The 25,587-nt window shown below is 37.6% G+C and overlaps 1 protein-coding gene across 3 annotated transcripts in view; it reads right to left on the reverse strand.

Moving 5' to 3' along the window:
• Positions 1-3,887: 3,887 nt before the first annotated feature.
• LOC135215306 (sodium/glucose cotransporter 4-like) overlaps positions 3,888-25,587 on the reverse strand; it is a 118,382-nt gene continuing 96,682 nt past the window's right edge. For all 3 annotated transcript variants that reach the window (XM_064249866.1, XM_064249865.1, XM_064249867.1), the window contains exons 8-14: positions 19,771-19,990; positions 19,198-19,312; positions 18,762-18,852; positions 16,460-16,602; positions 15,319-15,493; positions 14,775-14,934; positions 3,888-4,655 (exon numbers count right to left, since the gene is read on the reverse strand). In XM_064249866.1, coding sequence (XP_064105936.1) covers positions 4,589-4,655; positions 14,775-14,934; positions 15,319-15,493; positions 16,460-16,602; positions 18,762-18,852; positions 19,198-19,312; positions 19,771-19,990 — 971 coding nt within the window. In that variant the 3' untranslated portion in view covers positions 3,888-4,588. The remainder of the gene's footprint in view (positions 4,656-14,774; positions 14,935-15,318; positions 15,494-16,459; positions 16,603-18,761; positions 18,853-19,197; positions 19,313-19,770; positions 19,991-25,587) is intronic.

Raw genomic sequence — 25,587 nt, forward strand, 5'->3', positions numbered from 1 at the left:
TTCCTCGTATTGTGCACATCGGGGTACCTCTCTCATATACACAGCCTTTCGTACTTCCCGCTCACTCTCACTCTCACTTTCGCTACTTCCATTCTGACCCATCTTTCCCTCTTCCGATTACAGCGAATCCACTTCCATACTCACGCCCATACCCCTGACTACGCTCTTCTTCCCCTTCTTCTTTCTACTTACCTGTTTCCACTCACCGCTATCCAAATCACTCTCAGCCCTTTCTCCAATGTATTCTGACCTAGTCTCATCCTGTCCATCACCCTTACTAACCTTCTTTCCCTTAGTCTTCTTCTTTTCCTCAGCCACTTTCTTATTCTTGTCCTCAGGTTTATCCTTATCCTGTGTCTTGTCTTCCCCTTCTTTCCCTTATCTATCACAACCGAATCTCCTTCTTCACTCGTACACTCATCCATTCGCTCTTTTGCTTCCTTTACCACTCCTGGCCCGTCACAAGACCCAGTAGGCCTACCTCCTACAGCTCCCTCTCCCACGAATCCCTTCATCATTTCCTGCATCATCTCTTGCACTGCATTCATCATTACCCACAATTTTTCATCCATTTTCTCAACCATTCTCTCTCCCGCTCCTTTCACCTCTTCTTTCATTTCCACTTTCGCACTCCTTAACATTCCTCTCATTTCCTCTAACTCCCTCTTCTGCTCCTCACACTCTACCCTCAACCTCTCATTCTCCACTTCCAGCCTTCCCTTAGCTTCCCTCCCCAACCTCAGCTCCTCCTTCAGCCTCTCTATCTCCTTCAACCCTTCCATCCTCACTCTCTCCATCAATCAAACAACTCAATACCCCAATTGCCCTGCAGCTGCCTCACCAACAGTCCCTGTTTGGGCGCCAAAAAATAATGTGGCGGGATCACAAGCTAGAAAAAAAAAAGTGCAAAATCCCCCCCCCGCCCCCCATTAACCTAAACGATCCACCTGCCAAAATCCACCCTCAGTCACACTTTCTTCTTTACACAACAAATACACGCAGGACAATTGACCTACACCTATACAAAAACAAAACAAAAACAAAAGCAACACAAAACACACGTACTTACCAACACTCCAGATACTCCGGGCTATCCTTTGCTGTCCCACTGGTCGAGGTCACAGAAATACCAACAACACAAAAAATCATATATAACAACAAAACACAACACAACAAAAGACCACTGCACAAACAAAACAACAGCACAGGCACAACAACTCTAAGCAAAAAAAAAAAAAAAAAAAAACACTAACTTAACAACAACAAAACAACACACAAAAACAGCTAATTTCCAATCCTTCAAATAACTGTCCGACACTACTAACATCACCAGTTCTCACCAAAGACTCCCTTAAGACTGACTCAAAAACACTCAAACACAGAACTCTAACAATCAACAGGACCAGCAAACAGCCCAGAACCTACCAACAACCAATTCAGTCATTAACTATCCATGCAGCAATTATACCCTCTCTCTCTCTCTCTCTCTCACACACACAGACGTTGTCAAATGGAACTTCATAACTCCTCCATATTGTATTTCAGCTTATGCTGGAACATACACACACATACATACATCCATTTATATATCTATCAATCTACTATCTATCTATATATATACTTATATTTATATATATATATATATATCATATCCATATATATATTATTATATATATATATATACATATATATTATTTTTATATATATACATATATATATATATATATATATATATATATATATATATATATATATATATATATATATACATACATATATATATATATATATATATATATATATATATTATGTATATATATATATGTTAAATGATAGAATATGTCTATTAAAACTGGCATCACACCATCTAGGGTACTGATACCTTAATAGATTTAAATAGAAAACTAAAAATGAATGTTTAAAAAGAATTTCATATAAAAAATATCTAAAAATATATGCTATGAATATAATTAATTGTATTGGTTTGAATGTATTGTCAATACTTACACATGTTTCATATATATAAAATATAAATATACATATATATATATATATATATATATATATATTAATATATATATTGTTACAAATATCACTTTGTGAATTTGCTGATGCTTATCCTTAAATCTTAAAACAAAAATGTAGCTAAAGTAGAATAATTAAAGAAAGTACGTAGAACATGTCCCATGTTGTTCTTAAAACCAGTCCCTTTGGGGTCATCATATTTTCCAACAAGCATTGGGAATAAATTAATTTAGACATCAACCTGCAAAAGTAATTTTAGAGGATTTGCCCCATGAACTCAATTAAGTACCAATCCTAACCTTTTTGAGAAGGGTTCCAAAGTCATTTGCAAAATCACTAGAGTACTTCACACCTTTTCCTTACCCACATGGACTCGAATCCTTGCCACCTGACCCAAGTCACACGTGAGTCCCCTCTCCTTTTGACCCTTGCCTCTCAAGTGTAAATGACTTTGCTATTGTTAAATCCTTCCTATGAAGATGGTGTTGGCCGTCTAGTTTTTCCTTCCTAGCTACCTGGTAGTATATGCATCCCCGAAGGAATAGGAAACAATTGACCAACCATCTACTTGAAAACAAGAGTCGTTGGTCATCTCAAGTATGTATATAGAAGCAACAATGCCCACACAAGTGAGTTGTTGATTGCTGCAGTCGTTGTTGGGAGAGCTAGCTGATAGCCAACGACAAGAGGCTGCCCTAGATGCTCTCCTGTAATGGTGTCCCTATGAAGATTGGGCTCCTGCTGCAACAGCCCTGGACATCCATCCCGATAACCCTGTAAGTCCAGATGCATACCACTACTCACCTCTTTGTTTGGACTGATTGCAAGGCCACTTCCATTGATGTACCCTGCAACTGCAGATTGGCTCTATTCTACACGCCTCTCATCCATGTGCAAAGGTATAGTGGTTGAAAATTGTAGTTTGGCCCCATCATCTCTTTTGCTTAGATCCCACCTGTTCTCCAAAGCCATATCCCTTGCAGCCAGTCTCCCTAAGAGATTTCGTGACTTTGATCTTTGGTTTTCAGTAGTGTTGGAATACTAGTGTTAATTTATCCTTGATAAAATTTCAGTAGTAAATATCAGTGTTGATTTTACTGACTCACTTGTTTAAGTAGTCCCTTTTGTTGAGTGTATTCCACATTTGTTTTGGTCTTAATCCCATTCATGTTACAACACGCCTTTCATTTGCAGCTCCAATGTTGAGTTCCTATGGTGTGTCACTTGTAGGTCAATGGTGTCACTCTTGACATATCTGCAAGCATCCTATTTCTGTTTTACTGATGAATTTAACCCAATGAGGTTTATGTACTTATATGCAGTAGTGTGGCACTTAGCTCTTGAGATTGTCTTTTGTAACAGTTAGTTCTTGTATTTTATCTTCCGATCCCCTTTAGTAAATTATATGAACTAAATGGGCGAATTAAGTTTCCTTGAATCCCAGTCTGTAGTTGAAACTGTATAATCACTAAAGTCCTACTTTCTACATACTCACTGGAGCATGGGCACTCCAAGTCAGTGTTATTGACAAGGCACTCGTAGATTCATCCATTTTATCTCCTCTACGGCCACGCCCGGGAATATATATATATATATATATATATATATATATATATATATATATATATATATATATATATATATATATGTAAACAAGCATAAGAGGACACACACTTCAAGGAAAAGGCGCTAGACTAGCAACCTCACCCACTTGAAAAACTTGCACCGCTCTAGAGAGTAGACACTGTGAATGCATTTAGATTTGGGGAAATTAAATGAAGTAGAATCTGGTGTTATTGAAACAGACTTGGATGATTTATCAGAAATCAGGCATCACATGGAGAGGGATTTATATATGGAAATAAAAGAGAATCATCACGTTTATTGAAAAAGAGATCAACATAAGAGGTACTACATTAGGTAAAAAAGGCAAAATTGAAATATGACAATTAGACAGAAACTTCGTGTTATTCAAGAGTTTGAGTCATGTGACTCAAACTCCTAAAATAGCCCGAAGACTTCTCAATGCTGCAAAAATAACATGTTTCATGGCAAGCATATGAGAAAGACAAGATAAATCGAGAGAGCAAATTTTTGCATGCCAAAAATTTGTACTCTTCTTGAAGTTCGTCACACGCGTTGCTCGTAGACCTATTCTTTCACACTGATAACTACATGTTATTGATACACAGTTATACATCTTATTATCCATTCAGCGAATATTTCCTTGACATTTCATGAAGGATTCCGAAAAATTTATATTAAAAATATAAAACTCAAAGTTCTTACACTATTTCTTGGTAACCTTAAAACAGCCTACTATCACTAAATGTACTAATGCATCTCATATAGTATCTATCTTAAACAAAACAACATTTAACCTTACATTTGATAATTCATTACAGTATAAGATATACTAAAAAAAATTTACCATTAATAGGAGGATATGATATCAACATTGTACCTTAACACACAACCCAGAAGGCAACTCCGCTTTTTCATTTCGTCATAAATGAACAAGTTGCTCCGAGAACTCGTGTGGCTCAAGGACCCCAACGCCAAATCACGCGAAGAATCCCCACACAAAAGTGCAGAGCGTCAGGCAAAGGACGGCGTTGCTGTTCACGAGCCTGTGTCAAAAATCAATCGAGTAAAAAACATTATATGTTATGAATCATGTTAACAAATAACTTATAAGGCTAAATATAATATATACTCTTGCGCATAAGCATACATAAAGAATAATATAAAGGAGGAGAAATGAGCCTTCCATAGGTCATAAATATTATCTACAATAATTAAAAGAATTACTTGAAAACTTATTTCTGAATCATCATCGCCTCCAACGCCAAGTGACGTAGAGGGCTTCCGTGAACCTCTTCCACTCATGTCTTTCCTGTGCTTTATCAACCACAAATCTTTACACATCTCCAGCCTCACTTCTCATAGTTCTCATCTGGCAGGTCCAAGTCTTCCAGCTCGTTCAATCACCGAGTGTGATCATTTGACACCTTGTAGTACTACCCAAGATGGAATAACATAAGGCGAGATCGTCGGTCGCTCGGTTCCCGCACTGTGACGTCACAGGTGCGCGTCGACTGGGCAGTGCACTTAATGATTACGTATGTTTTGACAGTAATTTGTTGCTATGCTGGTGTTCACAATTTCCAAACAGGAAAATACTTTTTCTCTCTCTATCACTTAAAACACAGTTATATCAAGATACCTAAGACCTTACCATACAGAATATAATCTTGTTGGAATACAAATAACTAAAGTAACGAGGGTGAATGAATATGAAAAAAAACAAAAAACTTTCCAGAATTTTATTGACTTAGCGTATTGTTCTTTTATTTACCAAAAATTATACGCTTTTATTTACCAAAAATTACTGAAGAATTTTTTTCATTTTGTTTACACCTTTTTTAAGAAATTCTATTCCCTGAAAATATTAACTAATTTCGTAATCCCATCAACGCCTGGTTTCAACTTTCCCCATGAAAAGATTTAAAGAGTTATTCCATTTCCTTTCAATTACTGACAAATTGAGAACTGGGCCTAAACAGCACTTTCCTCCTCACTTTGGAGATCCAGTCGTTGTTTAGGCCTTCAATTTCTGGGAATCCTAAGGAAGGATATTTATTTCTGTACTTATGAGCTATATAACATCTCAGATAATTTAAGGCTTCAATTTCTATACCATTTTCAGACTCTACTCCAAGATCTACAAAATCCTCTTCCTCCAGCTCATTAGGTAAACCTTCCTGAGGAATTCTCATCAAGAGATGAGTAGAGATACATAATTCAGAGTCTAAGTCAACATGACTGGAGTCACTCTCTTCAGGGGTTTTGGAAACCCAAGACTTACCTGGTTCCATAACACTAGTATTGCTCATAAATGGCATGTTATCATCATCATTGGGAGCGACATTATGACTGTGATTGCTTAAAATGTTGTTCTTACCTGACAAGAAATTCCTCAGTCTACACTTGAACTCAGTCTATACTCTGACCCCATGATATCCTTTAGTGGGGTTCTTAAGAAATAAAAGGTCTAGGCCTAATTATATTGTCTGCACAGGAAGACGTACTCAGAAGTACGTCATTACGCATAGGTCTAATCACCTGTTCGATCAACTTTACATTCATAAAATGAAAGTATAAACGAAAAAAAATTGGATAGCCTTAATAACATAATTTCTTCCTTCATTGCATAGGCTAGGCCTAATCTAATTTAGTACTTCATTTCAAGAATTTAGTCCATGCTACTTATCAACCGAAGATATGTCACTAAAAATTGCACTAATGAGATTGTAAACAAATTGTTAAACCACACCTGACTTTACGTCCTTAACAGGTAAATTTAGAGAGAACTGTGGTTTTCTTTAATCTGTGATAACTTCTCTGGTAAAGTTGTGTTAGCAGTTCATATTGAAGATTTCATTCGTATTCTTCTGTCTGGAAATGGACAGAACAAATCCTGGCATCCTTAACATTAATGTTATCACTTCTTTTACATGCATTAATCCATACTTTGGACTCCTCGGGGTCTTTAGGGAACCTGTGAAAACAAATCCCATACTGTCTGGAACTATTAGTGCACCCAAATAGGGAATACACACCCATAATCGTGAACTGCAACAATGCAACTTACGGAGTGACAAGTGCATCGCCCAGTCGATGTGCTCCAGTGACGTCACTGAGAGAGGGAACTTAGCGATCGGATCCCTCGGTGAACACACCTTATGTTATTCCATCTTGGTACTACCAATCTCCCAGGGTTTGTGCGACGGATATGTCTAAGTCATCTCCGTCTCCCTTTCATCATTATTTTGTCTACATAATGGAACTTCCCAGTTTTCGTACTGGTATAACGTCTAACTCTGTCGTGCCATCTTACTTCTAATATTCTTCTAAAAGCATTATACTCAAATGAATAAAATCTTCTATATATAGTTTCATTGTCATATCCTGATTTATGCCCGAATAGTAATACTGATTCTACTAGACTTAGTACACTTACTTTCGTCGGCATTTTCAGTCTGTTTTAGTTCCAACACTTGACATAAAATTTTCTGTGGACGCTGTCACGCATTCTCGGATTCAATAACCAGTAGTTTATCTTTAAACTTTTATCAGTTCCCTTCTCCAGCCTGTTGAGAACAATCATAGCTTACATTTCCATTAAAGCTGATGCAAATGCAAGTCCTCAATAGTCACCATATACAGAAAGGTCACCTTTCTTTAGTATCTTCGCTATGACTTCCAGTTCAAAGTCATCAGGATTTGATTCCACATTCCATATTCTGCATAAGTCGAACTATACTCTGTTTTTATTTTCATGTGTCGTCCCGCTTGTGGTGTTTGTGTATGTGTTAAGGACCGAGAAAGAGGTCCGCTCCAAGTTCGATATTTTGATAAACAAAAAGAATTCAACACCAACAGCTGAAACTGGGGATACGAATATAGAAAGAAACACTAACACAACAAAGGTTTATTTACAAGCTTACTAACAAAGATAAATGCAGAATGGTATCTCCTATTTACATAAAAAAAGTAAAATCTTACACTGCATGAACTGGGGAAATGGTGGGGTAGTGAAAGTCCTTACTGGCCAGTTTTGCGACTCGAAGCAATGGCTTCACAACAGGAGAACTGCGGTTGCAGATGTCTTCTTGACTCCGTATTGCAGAAAATAATGTCTATTCTTGATACTCGAAGGGCAGGAACTTCTCAAAACCTCTCGCAGAACGTTTCTTCTCTGAAATCTTGCTCAACGTGGAAATAACTCGGTCGTCCACTCCTGACAACGACTCGACCAGAATCCGATCAAACTTACGAGCGACTTTTTCTCTCTGATCCTTCATAGGTTCCTTCTTCTCTTATCTCTCCCGGATGAACTCTGATCTCTGCTGCTGAGCTCTCACTGATCAGATCTGTGACTCTCTCTGATGATGATTTGCCTTCTCCTACTTCGTCTGTCGTATTTATATGGCATTCTGGGGGCGGGGCCTACGGCGAACGTCACAGACTCCCAAGATTACCGGAATGATTTAGAAGTTTCTCGACGAAGCATTGCATCAGAAGTCGCAGCGTTTCTCACGACACTTCGGCGCCTGTTGCGTTCCCCAACACGCCTGACGATTCCAGAACCATTATGAGAACAGGCACCTCCAACACATGCAAGAATGCCTCCTCACTGCAGAACTTCTTGAAGATGCATTTTCCTTTCCTTTTAACTCTTAATTCTTTGCTATGAAGCAATTACCATGACACGTCCCCCCAAAAAAGAAAACAAAATGAAATCAACTTATTTTATTTTTTTCTAAATAGAAACAAGAATTAAACAGCAGGGGAACAATTCTGCATAAAGCTTTAATACTTCTCCATTCACTCAACCACTCGTGCCAAAATAGAAAATGCCCATTAGGCTACTCATTCTGAAAACTCTATAGAGGCTATTAGCTATCACATTATCCTTTCCTCTTACTTTTTCCATTCTCTGAACTCTGCTTAAAACTTTGAAATACTAAAACACCTCTTGCATTTTTCTCAAAACTAATTTCTCTCAGTAACACTGTTACATGGGCGGAGGCCACGGCTCGGGCCGTTCTTTATAATTCTGAAGCAAGTTTACATTCATTGACTTTGCCCTACTCTTACCCATATCAATTCTATAATGTATATTTCCCCTCTCCTCTAACACTGAAAAAGGACCTTCGAACTTATAAGGTAAAGCGGAACCTTCTTTCTGGACTAGTACTAAAACTTTATCTCTTACACACAAACTTCTCTTTCCTGCTCTAAGATCATGTTTCTCTTTAGTTTCCTCTTGACTCCCGTTCTCCTTCGCTAGTTGCCAAATATCTCTTAAATTGTTTTTATAATACTCTAGATTAGTTGTGTAATCTTCTCTACCCTTACTTACAGACAAAGGGCCGACCATATTGATAAATACATTCTCAAAAGATTCGCCTACTGAAGGAATATTACACAACTGAACTCGTAATTACTTGATTCGGTTTCCCGGCAATTTGGCATTCATGACAGCTTAGAACATATCTCTTTGCGTCACTTTTCATCTTAGGCCAAAAGTACGCCCTACTAATACACTTGAAAGTTTTATTTACTCCTAAATGTCCTTGCTCATCATGTGCTAACTTCAAAACTAGCTCACGAAGCTTCCTAGGAACCACTAATTGTTCGGTGATTTTCCCTTTACTACCTGACTTAGGACGAACATAACGACACAAAACTTCGTCCATTAAACAAAAAGTTTCCTTACACACATCATCGAGATCATCATCCAGCTCACATTAAAAAATTCGGGTTAGTGTTTCATCCTCTCTGAAAATTGACTAGCTCATCCTTATCCAAAACGTTAGGGCCTAATTCATCACCATAACTAGTACTAGATACTGGTACGTTACTTTTGACAGTTACGCCTTCCCCTTGGCTATCACTGTCAACGATAGAGTTAGGTTTCTCAGCTACTCTCGTGCTAAGATCAACCTCGCCACCTTTACCACACTCGTTCGAATTCACGAACTCACTCATGTTCGAATCCACGAACTCACTCTTGTTTGAATCCACGAACTCACTCTCGTTCGAATCCACGAACTCACACTCGTTCGAATCCACGAACTCACACTTGTTCGAATCCACGAACAAATTATGACCGTAGTCTATGTCTGTATCCAAACCCGACCTAGTTACTACCATTTCAGGCACTGGAATATCCCTCACAACCGGATTCACATTTTTGGATAAAGCTAAGTCATTACCGACAATAATGTCAACGCCATCAATGGGCAAACTGTCAACAACTGCAAGTTTCACTTCTCCTGACACTACCTGACTTTCTAAATTCAACTTCAACAAAGGACAAAAAACACAAGTGTTAGGAAATCCACCTAACATGACTTTTTCTTCCATATTGATTTCTGCCCTGTCTGGCACACTCTCTCTCCTAATCAGTGAGACAGCAGCTCCTGTGTCTCGAAGCAAGACCACTTCTCTCGAAAATACTCCTCCAAGAGAGGACACTACACCTTCTGACAGAAATTCACCAAAATATTTTCTAGTTCCCCTCATCACATCATTCCTACTTGACGAAAGGTTAACTAGAGACACTGGTTTCTTAATGTCCTTCCTTTCTACCGCACAATTTCTAGCTAAATGTCCTTTCCCATTACGTCGGAAACAAGTTAATTCTGAGCCACTAGATGCCACTTTACTCTTACAAACCTTAGACGTATGACCCGGTTTTCCGCATGTATAACAGGAATAGTCACTTTTACTCGCATTGCTATTACTAGAACTGAAACCTTTACTGTTTTGTACTCTACCAGACGAAGGATCATTTCGTTTCTTACTAACACTCAAATTATGAGTTAGACTATATTTGTCAAAAAACAGCCTTTCTAACTTCTTACCGTATTCCACATACGTAATATTTTCATCCTTTCTCAAATTTCTAAATTTCTTATGGTACGCCTCCGGTACTAACCTGTACGCACTAAGAACAGTTTCTTTCACAATATCATAATCATCACATTCCTCCTTAGACATGCAACTATACACAGTAAGTGTCCTTTAGGAGAACCTACTCTTTCCATTAACTTCTCAAAACACATGAAATATTTCGTTACATCTTCCTCATCAAACTTTGGTACTAATTTCAGCACTGCACTCATACCTAACCTATCAGTTTCGTTTTCGTTCTGGCCTGACTGACTGTTAAGAGTGCTTTGCCTTAACCGAGCAATTTCCAACTCGTGCATACGTTCTTTCTCTTTCTTCCTGCGCATACATACGTTCTTTCTCTTTCTTCCTGCTGCATTACCAACATTCCTCTCTCTTGCTGCATTTTCATTGCTTCTCTCGCTTGCTGCACTTCTCTCTCAGCTGCTCTTTCCTCTCTCTCAGCTGCTCTTTCCTCTCTCTCAGCCGCTCTTTCATCTCTCTCATACTTTTCTCTTTCTTTCTTTTCAACATACTCACGGAGATCATTCCCCTCTAGACCTAGGAGCTTACCTGACTCAATAAACTCTTTCACCATCTCACTCATTCTGGCTCTTTCTATATTCTCCCTGTTTCAAACTGTTAAAGTGCTGAATATATTCTAAGCAAGGTCGCCACAAAATGTTACGGGCCGAGAGAGAGGTCCGCTCCATGTTCGATATTATGATAAACAAAAAGAATTCAACACCAACAGCTGAAACTGGTGATACGAATATAGAAAGAAACACTACCACAACAAAGGTTTATTTACAAACTTACTAACAAAGATAAATGCAGAATGGTATCTCCTATTTACATAAAAAAAGTAAAATCTTACACTGCATGAACTGGGGAAACGGTGGGGTAGTGAAAGTCCTTGCTGGCCAGTTTTGCGACTCGAAATGATGGCTTCACAACAGGAGAACTGCGATTGCAGATGTCTTCTTGACTCCGTATTGCAGAAAATAATGTCTATTCTTGATACTCGAAGGGCAGGAACTTCTCAAAACCTCTCACAGAATGTTTCTTCTCTGAAGTCTAGCTCAACGTGGAAATAACTTGGTTGTCCACTCCTGACGACGACTCAACCAGAATCCGATCAAACTCACGAGTGACTTTTTCTCTCTGATCCTTCATAGGTTCCTTCTTCTCTTATCTCTCCCGGATGATCTCTGATCTCTGCTGCTGAGCTCTCACTGATCAGATCTGTGACTCTCTGATGCTGATCTGCCTTCTCCTACTTCATCCGTCGTATTTATGTGGCATTATTGGGGGCGGGGCCTACGGCGAACGTCACAGACTCCCGAGATTACTGGAATGATTTAGAAGTTTCTCGACGAAGTATTGCATCAGAAGTCGCGGCGTTTCTCACGACACTTCGGCGCCTGTTGCGTTCCCCAACACGCCTGACAATTCCAGAACTAGCATGAGAACAGGCACCTCTAACACTTGCGCGAATGCCTCCTTGCAGCAGAACTTCTTGAAGATGCGTTTTCCTTTCCTTTTAACTCATAATTCTTTGCTATGAAGCAATTACCACGACAGTATGGTAACACTGCGTCCCGGGCTTTAGATAGTTACGCTATGTGTAAGTTTAAGGTAAATAAAAGGATATCTGGGCACACATTTGCAACTGAAAAGTGTTTTAATAATTTACTGTATGTCACTTACACCGTTAATATTCGAAATAAGGATGCAGTGTTACCATACCCAAACACCACAGATGAAAAAAAAAAAAACGAGTATATATATAGCATAAGGGTAAATTTTGGTTTTGGCTAAAATATCACTGCTTTGATTTCATTACAACCTGGTGTTTTTCATCTCGTAAGTTTCTTCATTACTGATTCCACTTTTGCCAGCGTTTTCCGTCTTTTCTTTGCACCCCTGGATATTTTATTGATAAGTCTGTGGACTACCCTAACACCAACGTCACTCCCTGAATACTGTATATACATGATTTTGTCCAAATATTTTCTCTTGGCTGTAATTGGTTTTCATTCAGCTTCAGTATCTAGACTTGAGTACTTAACTCTTTCTATTTTATGGTCATCATTAATTCGCTGAAACTAGTCTACAAGTGTCTTTTGCTTTTGTCCTTTCTTTATTGCATTCCACGTCCATCTGAGTTCCAAGGCTTCTGTCTTATTACCTCATATCCCAGTATTTTTCTCATTCATTGTCTGCTCCGCCTTAGATACGGTTTCGAAAGCTGCAATTCTGTTACTGTATTCAATTACGAAAGTTTTTCTATGTTCATCTTCAAGGAGATGATTACTATCAAACCAGATACTTTCTCAACTTTTTAGTTGAGTTCTTTTATGTCATCTTCAGTGTGGCAATGGCAAGTTGTTGATCACTGCTGACATCTGCTCCTCTGTAGCTCTTTACTTTTCTGTGGTTTTTACTTTGTAGAGTAATAGATTATGTTCAATTTGGTTACTATAACTGTCATCTGGAAATGTCCGAGTGTATTTATGTTGGAAAAAAGTACCTCCAGTTACCAATTTACAGCACAAAAACTAATGAATTGTATCATTTAGACTGCAACCTCTCCCAGCCTTTTTTATACTGTATACATTACGTCTCTCATACCTTCATTGTTCCCACCAACTTTTGCATTTAAATCTCTCATATCTCTTTCTGACATATTCTGTACTACTTCTGTACAAAAGTCATCTTTTATTTCTTCGGAGTGTTCACTAGTTGGTGCATAGTGCACTATAATATTCAAGTTGCACAAATTCATTTTAAATCATGGCAGCAGTGATCTATAGCTTAATGCCCTCCAGTCAGTCAGTGCCTTTTCTACATGTAACGTCAAGATCATCCTACTCCTTTTCTGCTCATGTGTTCTTCCCAAATACATACGCACATTACTGCCTTCCAGCTTCACTTATTCATATTCTTTTCACGGTGACATACAAACAGCAGAGAAGAGCAGCTCATATCCTTTGTATTTATTTTCTTCCTCTTCAGTCATTCCAATTTGAGTCATGGTTCTTATGTTCTGTTTTCATGTTTTCAATTCTTGTTAATATTTATAAACTGGAGATTCTTAACACTCCTGTATGCCTGGGACTAGCGGCTATTTTTTAAATAATGCCTGTCCATTTACATGGTAGAATCTATGGCTAGCCAGTTCTTTGAAGCTTGAAGTTTATAGCTGACTAAGACCTATTGGGTCTTAACCAAACTCATCTGCTGGGGATAAATCCATCAACTGTTAGTGATTTCGGGTATTCTTTTTGAGAAATGTCATAATTTTGAATATTGGCCTTTACCTAAAGAGGTATCAACCTGCAAGGTAGCAGGTGCTCTTAACCTGAGCTCTGGTCTACGTCATGAATGCAAAAACCATGCATTAAAGATTTCCTCCTTAATCCATGCATTCACGATTTTCTCTTTGTACCATGAGTTCAAGATTTTCTCTCTATACCATGTATTCAGAATGTTTATACTATGTATTCAGAATTCTTCATTTTATGCCATGCATTGTGGGCTTAATCTTGATACCTTGCCTCCAGGATTTTCTCTGAATGCTATATATCCAAGATTTTCTCTGTACACAATGAATGCTGAGCAGCACTACAAATACAATACAGTTGTATTTCTTATAAATTGAAACTATAATATTTATTTCTAACAGGTATGTTTTAGTCACTTCAAAATGTGATCCACAAAAATTAAAGTTTGGCTACATAAGCCGCAGCCAAATTATACCTTCCGAACACAGTATGTAAGTAAATGACTCTAATCGTCAATCATATGGAAAATCGTGTTCCTATTGGTTGGGATTTATGCCATCATGCTTTTTAATTTTGATTACAGGCGCCAGTGTTCTCTACTGGCGCCGTGGTAGTACAGCTCATGTGGCTCACTTGAGTATCCTGTGTACTTATAGTATTTTTGACCTGAATGCAGTGAAATGTAATTGAAATTTAAGTAACACGAATTTAAAAAAATGTAAATTAAGATTTAATAGAGTATGTTTTTCTTCCTGTAAATATTTGAAAGCAAGATATCCGAAATCCACTTCCTACTCAAAAAACTCTATTTGTAGGATCAATTCCAATTGTCAAACAAACTCCAAACGTCTATTATTTACTCCACGTTTCATGGTGCGACGTTTACTACAAGCTACCTTTTTATCATTAGATCATTAGTCTGACTTAGGTTATGATGAGGATACAGGAGAAAGTTTAGGCATTCTCAAGATATTTTTGGAGGTAGGCTACACGACTCACCTTCTCAGAAAAGTCTTTTCCTCGAGGAAATCCGCGGCCTCCTTTGCCAACTGCTCCTCAGAGGGTTCGTTTGGTGGTGTGTCTGTGGTTACTGCACCTTGGGTGGTGCCGCTGGCCCTCCCTGTCAATGTGTCTAAGCAGTTCTTCAGTTTACTTTTATCTGAAAGTGAAGAAAATTTTCAGTTTTAAAGAAACTAGTGAAACTGATGAAATTATAAACACACGAGCAAAACTCATTGATTCAGACGAGACGAGCTTCTAAAATAATGAACATGAGACACAAGGACTCTTGGTATGAAATAATCTATTTGAAGTTAATCAATTAATTATCGAAAATGCTGCCAGTCGGTAGCATTTCAATCTGTCTCATTAAGTAAGCTTGAACTGCTAAATGTGTTAAGACACTGTTCCTAGATAAAAAGATTCCTGGCAAATATAGTTGTTATTGGACTGGAACGATATTTCATAAAGTAAGCCATTCTTATGCAACCTCTGCAGTGAGGCATATGACCAGATAAAACTGACCCAAAGGAATGTTTCTTACTTTGAGGTGAACTTTCAATGTCCATTTGTGACAGGGAAGCAGTCGAATCACCAGGGCGGCCATGGTTGGCCGAGTCGGCTCTCTTAATCTGCTGCACCGCGTCGTCTTCAGAGTCGCCATCTATCGGCTTTCGAACTCGGGGATCTCGGCGAGTCCAAAACGTCAAGCGGTATAACTTGAAAGGATATTATGTGGACGATTAATTCAGAGTGATTGATTGCTGTAACTCGAATATGTCAAATTATTCTTGGGGTTCCATTGAGGGTTAACATATGCAAACTGTTTAGAGAAATGATGCAAATAATCCATCTTAACGGTATTGTTGTTTTAGGCGAGAACAAACTGATGCGCCCTTTTTCAAAATACTATACTACACTAATCTCTATTGTCCAAAGAGAGAGAGAGATATAATATTATATATATATAATATATATATATATATATATATATATATATATATATATATATATATAGGTAGAAGCCACGGCTACGTAAAGGACTTTGAGTTGAAAGATCTTGCAACGCTATTTTGTTTCACTTTCCTTCGAGGCTTTTTACCTTTATTTAGAAATTCATCACTTTCCATATTTTCGTGATTCACTTATACATACATACATTATATATGTACGTTTGTATGCATGAATGGCATGTATACTTGTATACATGCCATACATACATACCACACATATATATACGTACGTATGTATGCATGTATACTTCGACCAATTTCCATCAGTACAGAGACGAGGACCGATGTGTATCGTCGAAATATAGTGGCTTATCTCGGTTTCGTTTAAGGTCCCTTTTAAGAAGGAAATTAAGTTGATAGGTTACAGAAAGAGGATATGCACCTCTCTCTCTCTCTCTCCTCTCTCTCTCTCTCGTGCTTCTCCTCTCTCTCTCTCTCTCTATATATTATATATATATATATATATATATATATTTTTTAATATATGATATATATATATATATATATATATATATATATATATATATATATATATATATATATATATATATATATATATATATATATTGTATATATATGCATGGAGAGATGCATAAACATGGTAGAATTTTCACGATTACATTGGATATTTAAACAACCAAGAATGGGACAAAGCGTCTGTCCTTGACTCACACATTCGGGAGGAATAGGTTTGGTCATGAGTGACACTCCAATGGTCACAGCTCCCGTGATGAGCCAGAGTATGATGCTGAAGTGTAGATAATGGACATTGCCTATCAACTGCTTCACAATAGGCGGCCTTGGGTCAGGAAGACCTAGAAGAAAAAAATTGGGGGTAAAAAAAAAGGGGAAAAATATGTATATACAAACATGTAAATTTATACTACACACACATTCACACGCACACACACATATATATATGTTTTAAAAATCACAGTAGATGCACGTGGCTTCGTTAAATAAGCGAATACCACAGGAAAATAATAGGCAGAAATCTAAGCGCTTTCGTCTTTACTAAGACATTGTCAAGGAACGAATGAAATACAGTTGGAAAGAAAGTTATCAGGTAAACAAAAAGATGAAGAATACCAGATGGTTAATTGTCAAAAGCGTAGAAATCCAAGAGGTAATCCAGGATTATCGATATCTGACGGTCACAAACCCAAACATAGATTTAACCCTAACAAAAATTACATTGAATCCGTATAGTCCAAAACATGTAAAAACTGAATATATTAATTTTGTTGCTTATATTTATCTACAACTTTTTCCATTATGAAGGCATCAAGTTTAAATAAACCAATACTTAAATTTAGAACATTTCCATTATTTGACTTGAAGAAACAAGATTCAATGATATTCTTTTTAACTGTCATTACAAGAGCTTTAATCCCATGTAATGACACAGTTAAAAGGAATATCATTGAATCTTGTTTTATCAAGTCAAATAATGAAATATTCAAAAATTAAGTCTCGGTTTATTTAAACTTGATGCCTTCATAATGAAGAAAAGTTGTAGATAAATATAAGCAACAAAATAAATATATTCAGATTTTACATGTTTTGGATACGTTGTAGTTTCTGGTTGGGTTAAATGGGTTAACAAGTTCGAAACCCACCCTTAATGCAGTTACAAAAGCGCGCCAAGATTATTCCGTTTTGACTCACTATTTCAATAAGTTTCGTTTAGTATGCCTTAATGATTCACAAAGTTTTCACTGTTGTTGTAACCGGTTGATTACACCTTGATGGTCATTCAGTCCGTTGTTTTCATCCTGTGCTGTGCTGTCCAGTTCACCATTTCAAAGACCATCAAAGGCAAGAAGTGCTTAATGCAGGATGGATATTATACATAGTAGAGTTGATAGCACATTAACTGATTGATCCATATAGTGGCCATGTATGAACAAACAATTTAAAGGTCGACTTTAAACTAGAAAGACAGCAAATACGTGCAACAGTGAAAAGAAAGGCACCTGACGACTTGACGGCGAGGCCTTCAAAGCTAATTAGAATTGAACGACGAACATTCTCTGACAATGAACTTGCACATATAAACTGATGCTATGGACACATGTATTTGTTTTTACATGAATATAAAATTATATAAAGTGCTTTTATAAAGGATTGCAAGGACAAGCTTGTACTGAGGTGCAAGAAGAATATACTTACATACTTTAAAATATATATATATATATATATATATATATATATATATATATATATATATATATATATATATTTCATGCTTAAAAATCCTACTTCCACCTCCCGTGATAAGCAGGGGGCAACAGATGATATTATCATCTGCCTAACGGAAGAGGTGAGCGATCTTAATGAACTCGAGGTGAGTGATAAAACGCGCTTTTGACTTAATATTCTGCCGCGCTTTTGAAAGCAATTATATCAGCAACGTTTGCCGCGCTTTTGATATGCCAATCCGCGCTTTCGTAAAACGCAGGGTTAAATCTATGTTTAGGTTTGTGACCGTGTGATATCCAATAATCCTAGATTATCTCTTTGATTTTTACCCTTTTGACAATAACCATCTGGTATTCTTGATCTTTTTAAACGTTTATCTGTATTCCATTCGTTCCTTGGCAATGTCTTAGTTAAGACGAAAGCGCTTTGATTTCTGCCTATCATTTTCCTGTGGTATTCGCTTATAAATATATATATATATATATATATATATATATATATATATATATATATATATATATATATATATATATATATATATTTGTGCGCATAAGTGTGTGTAATGTATGTTCACTTGCAAGCATAATTCTGTGATTAGTATATGTATGAAATATAATCTTACAAGGAATCTCAGTATCATACACTGAAGTCCCCCTTAAAAAACATTTGTTATCTCGCTAAACTAAAGTTCAAGTGTTCCAAGCATACCTTTATGATAGCAAATGAATTAAAGTTGCTTTTGCACACAAACCTCTTGTCGTTCTCTACTGACCTGTGCCGCATGCAGGCACCAAGAAGGAGAACTCGACGATGAACCTCAGCATGCCAATGAACAAGCCAGTCATCAGTCCCCAGAAGGCGCCCTGTTGAAAAAAAAAAAAAGAAATGAAAGGAAATTGGGCTAACTTGATGAGTAGCTGGATTCTTTATTAAAGAAATCAAACGGCCATAATATGGTAGGTGAAAAACTTCATTCTGTAGAATAAACACCTGAATTATATCTATTTCTGAAATCGTAAAAAAAGGAAGTTACACACACACACACACACACAAGTGAAATCTAAGCTCTCTGAGGATATTAAGTTACTTGATTTACATCAACGTGTTTATATCACGAGGTACAGTAATGGTCATAAATTGGGATGTTATGCATCGTTATTACAGATCTCTCTCTCTCCCTTATTCTTTCTCCCCCGTCCCTTCCTTACCGGCTCCGTGGTCCTTGGCCAAAATATTGCCAGTATAAACACAGCGCATATTGGAGGCGCCAAAAAGGAGGAAATCCTCTGAATGTAGTGGAAAAGCTGCGAATTCCCTGACGACCTGGTGGAGGAAAATCAGCTCATAATGCACGTGTATATGTGTATATAGATAATATATATATGATATATATATATATATATATATATATATATATATATATATATACATCATATATATATACTATATATATATCATATTATATACAGACAATATATTACATACATATATATATACTATATATAATATATTATATATATAATATATAACTCGATATAATAATCTATATATGTATATATATATATATATATATATATATATATATATATATATATATATATATATATATATATATATATATATATATATATATATATATATATAACCCCACAAGGAAGAAAGGAAAGTGGTTTTAGCCGCTTACCATTTATTCCGTGTAGTGTTTGAAATATAATATTAAGAATATTATGGCACATATAATGTAAGCAAAGTTGGGAAAAAATGGCGAAACTCTGACGCACTGAATAACTGGAATCCAAACGACTGAGATGACAACAAGCACCAAAACGAAGATTTTCCCAACGATGAGAAGCTCGGCGTCAGAGGGCTTCGCTCTGGAGAACTTCTTCCGGACCAACATCCACACGTCGATGGTGAAGATCGTTGACGCCGAATTGAAGATAGAAGTCAAAGACGTCATCAGGGCTGCCATCATCACGGCTAACATCATACCTGAAAGTCCTGAAAGAAACGTCAAGTAAGTCTAAAAAAGTCATCATAGGCTGTGAACTATTTGTAAAGGTATGCACATCATGCCTATGAAAATATAAATTCAAATATGCTACGCTCTGACATCGAAGGAATTTGTGGGATACGATAGCCTCTCCCCTTCTGACTGTTGTTTCCTGGACGCACGACTGGAAAAACAAACAAACAAACAAATAAACAAAGACATGTAACCCTGGCAGTTTATGATTTTTCTCGAGGCTCTGGGTCGTCAACATCGTTTGCTGCTTGTAAAAGGGAGACGAAATATGAGTGAATCAGCACTAAAAATAAAAAATCTCTCTGTCTGTCTGTCTCCATTTTTTTTTATCACAGCACGAAAGAACGGGTTCTTCATTAAACCCAATAGAACCATTAATTTTTTACTGAAATCTTTACGTCCGATTTCGCTTCCATCTGTGTTTGTTTGTACGTGTCTGCTTGCAGTTTGTTACCAGTTCCAGTTGAATATAGTATGTTACGAAAACTTCCCACATAAAGGTTTACAGTAAATGATTCGTGAGAATGAATAAGGTTGATCATAGTTCAAGACTTGTGAATGTAGGGATATCCATGCACCTAAAAAAGAAAGAAAGAAAGAAAAAAAGTATTCCTTGTGTGAACAGCAGATTGGTGATGACGCACGAATTGTGGGGATTAGTATTATAATATGGTAGGATGTACGGATCTTTCCTAGCTAGTGACCCCCACGAGTTTTAACCCGGTATGTATCCACCTTTGCGGCGTGCTTAGTACAAGCCCGCTGGGGATTACCGTAAAAACATAAACAAAAGACTGTAAACATCATACTATAAAAATAATGACCCTCAAGAAATATTAGTCCTAGATAAAACGACCCCCGCCCCCGAAAACCCCTAGGGGTCACTATCTAGGAAGGGTCCGAATGTAAAAGTTATTTGCTAATTATAGTACAAACTATAACAAGTTATTTAAAGATCCATTGCATTAAGTACAAAAGTAAATTTTTTGCATGGAAATTTAACGTTAGGCTCTCGTGCAAAGTTTTGCGCTGCCGCGTTTTCGCATAATGTCGACTTTTGCTTATGATGACGCCCAGGTTTTGACTGGCAGCTAGGTCGCCATGTTGATTAACTGAGGAGGAGCAGAATCAAACACAATTTCCGACGAGTCATTCCCCGTAGGAGGCTAGCGCCGTCAGTGCACCTCATGTGGTGCACTGTAGGATTACTCAAGGTTCTTTGCAGCGTGCCTTCGGCCCCTACCTGCCACCCCTTTCATTACTTTTGACTTTACCTCCTCTCATTTTTACTTTCTTCCATCTTCCTTTCCACCCTCTCCTAATAATTGATTTATAGAGCAACTACTTTAAGGTTTTCCTCCTGTTACACCTTTAAAACCTTTTACTCTCAATTTCCGTTTCAGCGCTGAATAACCTCATAGGTCCCAGTGCTTGGCCTTTAGCCTAAATACCATACCATATTCCGACGCGTCATTTAGTTCATTCTCGTCTTTGCAAGAAGTCATCTTACTTGGTTCAGCCTTTTATTTAAGATCAACATAACTATGACGCCCCATTCACAGAGCTGCGGTCGCTGCTGAGCTGCTGTGCTATCGAGCTGCGGTCGCCGCTCAGCCCCTGTGCTGTAGAGCTGCAGTTGCCACTGAGCCACTGAGCTGCAGAGCTGTGGTCACTGCTGAGCCGCTAAGCTGCGGTTGCCGCTGAGCTATAGAGCTGTGGTTGCCGCTGAGCCGGTGAGCTGTAGAGCTGCAGTCGCCACTGAGCCACAGAACTGCGATCGCCTCTGAGCCGCTGTGCTGTAGAGCTGCGGTCGCTGCTGAGCCCCTGTACTGTAAAGCTGCGGTCGCCACTAAGCCACTGAGATGCAGAGCTGTGGTCAACGCTGAGCCTCTAAGCTGCGGTCGTCGCTGAGCCACAGAGCTGCGGTCGCCGCTGAGCCACTGTGCTGTAGAGCTGCGGTTGCCGCTGAGCTACAGAGCTGCGGTTGCTGCTGAGCCACTGTGCTGTAGAGCTGCGGTTGCCGCTGAGCCACAGAGCTGCGGTTGCTGCTGAGCCACTGTGCTGTAGAGCTGCAGTCACCGCTGAGCCACTGAGCTGCCGAGCTGTGGTCACCGCTGAGCCGCTAAGCTGTGGTCGCCGCTGAGCTACAGAGCTGCGGTCGCTGCTGAGCCGCTGTGCTGCAGAGCTGTGGTCACCGCTGTGCTGTAGAGCTGCGGTCACCGCTGAGCCGCTGTGCTGTAGAGCTGCGGTCGCTGCTGAGCTGCTGTGCTGCAGAGCTGTGGTTGCCACTGAGCTGCTGTGCTGTAGAGCAGCGGTCGCCACTGAGCCGCTGTGCTGCAGAACTGCGGTTGCCGCTGAGCCGCTGTGCTGCAGAGCTGCGGTCGCCGCTGAGCTGCTGTGCTGCAGAGCTGCGGTTGCTGCTGAGCCGCTGTGCTGCAGATGGGTACCTCAGGGTTTCAAAGGATTTGTAACTCTGCCTCTCAAACTTTTCATTTCTCTCTCGCCAAATTCACTTTCACTTTGACTAATTACTCTTATGGGCTGCCCTGGGAGCAAGAGCCTGTGCCACCACATCATGGCTGGCTTAACCCTGTATTAATCTAATCCCGCCTCGGTGTTCCCCAAATATTGGGTGACGGATCGCTTATCACTCACAAATTCCCTTCCACGCTTGTTCCGAGGTTCACATAATTTGACCCTAAACGATATTTATAACTTATGTTTATGAATGAATACATAAAACGTCACTGTGGATGTGACAAAATTTCATATTATATCATACACACACACACACACACACACACACACACACACACACACATATATATATATATATATATATATATATATATATATATAATATATGTATATATATATATGTATATGTATATATGTATATATATATATATATATATATATATATATATATATATATATATATATATATATGTTTATATTGCTACTTTCAAAATGCATATATCTCATCTTAGACTGTATAAAATGTTATGTTAGAGTTTGCCACATTTTTTCAGATTCCTAGCTAGCTTAGAATTAGGATGTTTTAAAATGTTTTAAAAAATGTGTTGCAGATTTCGCTTATTATAATATAAAAAAAGAATTATATAACGTAGTAAAGAAAAACAGAGAGATTATCTTGTCTGTTCGAAGCAGAGTTGTTTTTCAAAACCTGTCAACACGTTTGATTAGAGACATCGAGGTCTCCGTTGTGCTTTGGGAATCCTGTCATCACGTCTGATAGGGACTTAGAACCAGGGAAGTACTTAGAACTTTTGAACTCAGGGAAATACTTAGACTTTTAAAGTTGTTGATGGAGTGATGCCCTTTAATTAATTTAATTACTTACAAGATTACCTCACTCCTGTTTTGATGAACTTAGTCTGATTTTCTGCAATACTGGTAAGTTGTTAAGGGATCACTGTTGCCTTTAGAGTATTCAGTCGTTTAGTACCTGTGATGAGGGTTCAGGTGTCTGGCTGTTGTGAGGTAACAATTAATGAATGGTAAGTGTAGTACCAGATACTTGGCACTTCGTCACAATATATATATATATATATATATATATATATATATATATATATATATATATATATATATATATATATATATATATATATATTCAAGCACGAGTACTTATCTCTCATGGCAGTTTAAATTATTAGACTTTGAGGTTTAAGCGCAAAAACGTGAGAAAGAGGTAATTTTTACAGAAGTGTCTTCATAAAATAGGGGTTTAAGGAATAATCTTTATTTTTTGGACTACAATTGCCTGTCTTCTATTTTGGATTCCAATGTTGATACGAAACTGACAGATGTTAGGCTTACACACAACAGAAAGTTGAGAAATCTTGGTGTCGACGTTAGTAAGAAAATATATAGTAGTAAAGTAATTTTTAATCTTTTTAACAGAAATTTAACAAAAGAGGAAAAGGACGTTCTTTCTCTTGGTCTTGAGTTTGCCCTGACTCCCATGAAATTCAATTTCTTTTGAAAAACTGTGTTCAACTTTAAGAAACTGACATTTGTGGTAGTAAAACCCTTATTTCAATTTTTAACAAAATTTCTGTATTTGCAAATGAGACTTTAAAAACTTTTAATCGTAGAAAGGAGGGTGATAATCAATTAAATAAAGACAGAATCAATATTTTACGTAATCTTAAGAACGATGATAGTATTATTACTACAAAGCCAGATAAAGGTAAGGGTGTTGTATTGACGAATAGGTCTGATTATTTAGATAAAATGAATGAAATACTCTCTCACAATACAAAATTTAGGATGTTAAATGTAGATATTGCGAGTCACATTTTGAAATTAGGAGACTAATTAAATAGGATGTTAAGAAGTTTGAGAGATAAGATTGGGGAAGTTACATGTAATAATTTATTTGCTTCAAGGTCAAAGCCCGGTTATATGTATGGTCTACCTAAGGTTCATAAAATAGGAAAGCCATTGAGACCCATTATATCCTCAATTGGCACTTTTAGCTATTATCTGTCAAAGTTTCTGGTTCCAGTTTTAAAACCTCTAACTTTTAGTGAGTTTATGTCCCAAATTCTTCCAAGTTTGTCAAAGAATTGTGTTCTTTCGATTTTAACCAAGATGTAATGGCTAGTTTTGATGTAACCTCTCTTTTCACAAATATCCCATTAAAAGAAACAACTGACATTATTCTTAATAATATATGTGAAAACCCCATAACAACTTTTGGACTTAGTAAAGTAGATTTGCAAAAATTATTACAATTGACTACAACTGATGGCATTTTTACTTTTGATGGTAAATTATACAATCAAATAGATGGAGTTGCTATGGGAAATTCCCTTGGACCTGTATATGCAAATTGCTTCATGGGTTATTGTAAAAAGATTTGGATGTCTGAATACCCTGTTGCTTTCAAACCCTTGTATTATCGTAGGTACGTGGATCACTTTCCTTGTGTTTAATTAAGGAACGTTCACACGTGGATTTATTTTTTGAATATTTTAATTCTCGTCATCCTAATATTTCTTTTACTTGTGAGACAGAACAGGATAATATGTTGTAATTTTTAGATGTTCAGGTACACAGAAATAGCGGTAAATTTGAGACTTCCGTTTATAGGAAAAGTATTTTTACTGGCTTGGGATTGAATTATCTTAGTTTTTCACCAAAGTTGTATAAACTTAATTCAATACGTACTATGATTCATATATATCGAGTTACAAATGTCCTTTAATATCTAATTCGCTCCTCGGAATTGATATATTTTTATATATGTACTGAAGGGGAATTTTTAGTTGATAATAATTTCGTCCCCTCATGGGATCGAACCACTGTCCAGTGGACGGGAACGAAATCAGGACGGGCAGTGACGTTATCAAGTCGGCTCTGTTGGCCGACTTGATAACGTCACTGTCCGTCCTGATTTCGTTCCCGTCCACTGGACGGTGCCGACTTGATAACGTCACTGTCCGTCCTGGTTTCGTTCCCGTCCACTGGACGGTGGTTCGATCCCATGAGGGGACGAAATTGTTATCAACTAAAAATTCCCCTTCGGTACATATATGAAGAT

The sequence above is a fragment of the Macrobrachium nipponense genome, chromosome 5, assembly GCF_015104395.2.
Source record: "Macrobrachium nipponense isolate FS-2020 chromosome 5, ASM1510439v2, whole genome shotgun sequence".
Lineage (NCBI taxonomy): Eukaryota > Metazoa > Arthropoda > Malacostraca > Decapoda > Palaemonidae > Macrobrachium > Macrobrachium nipponense.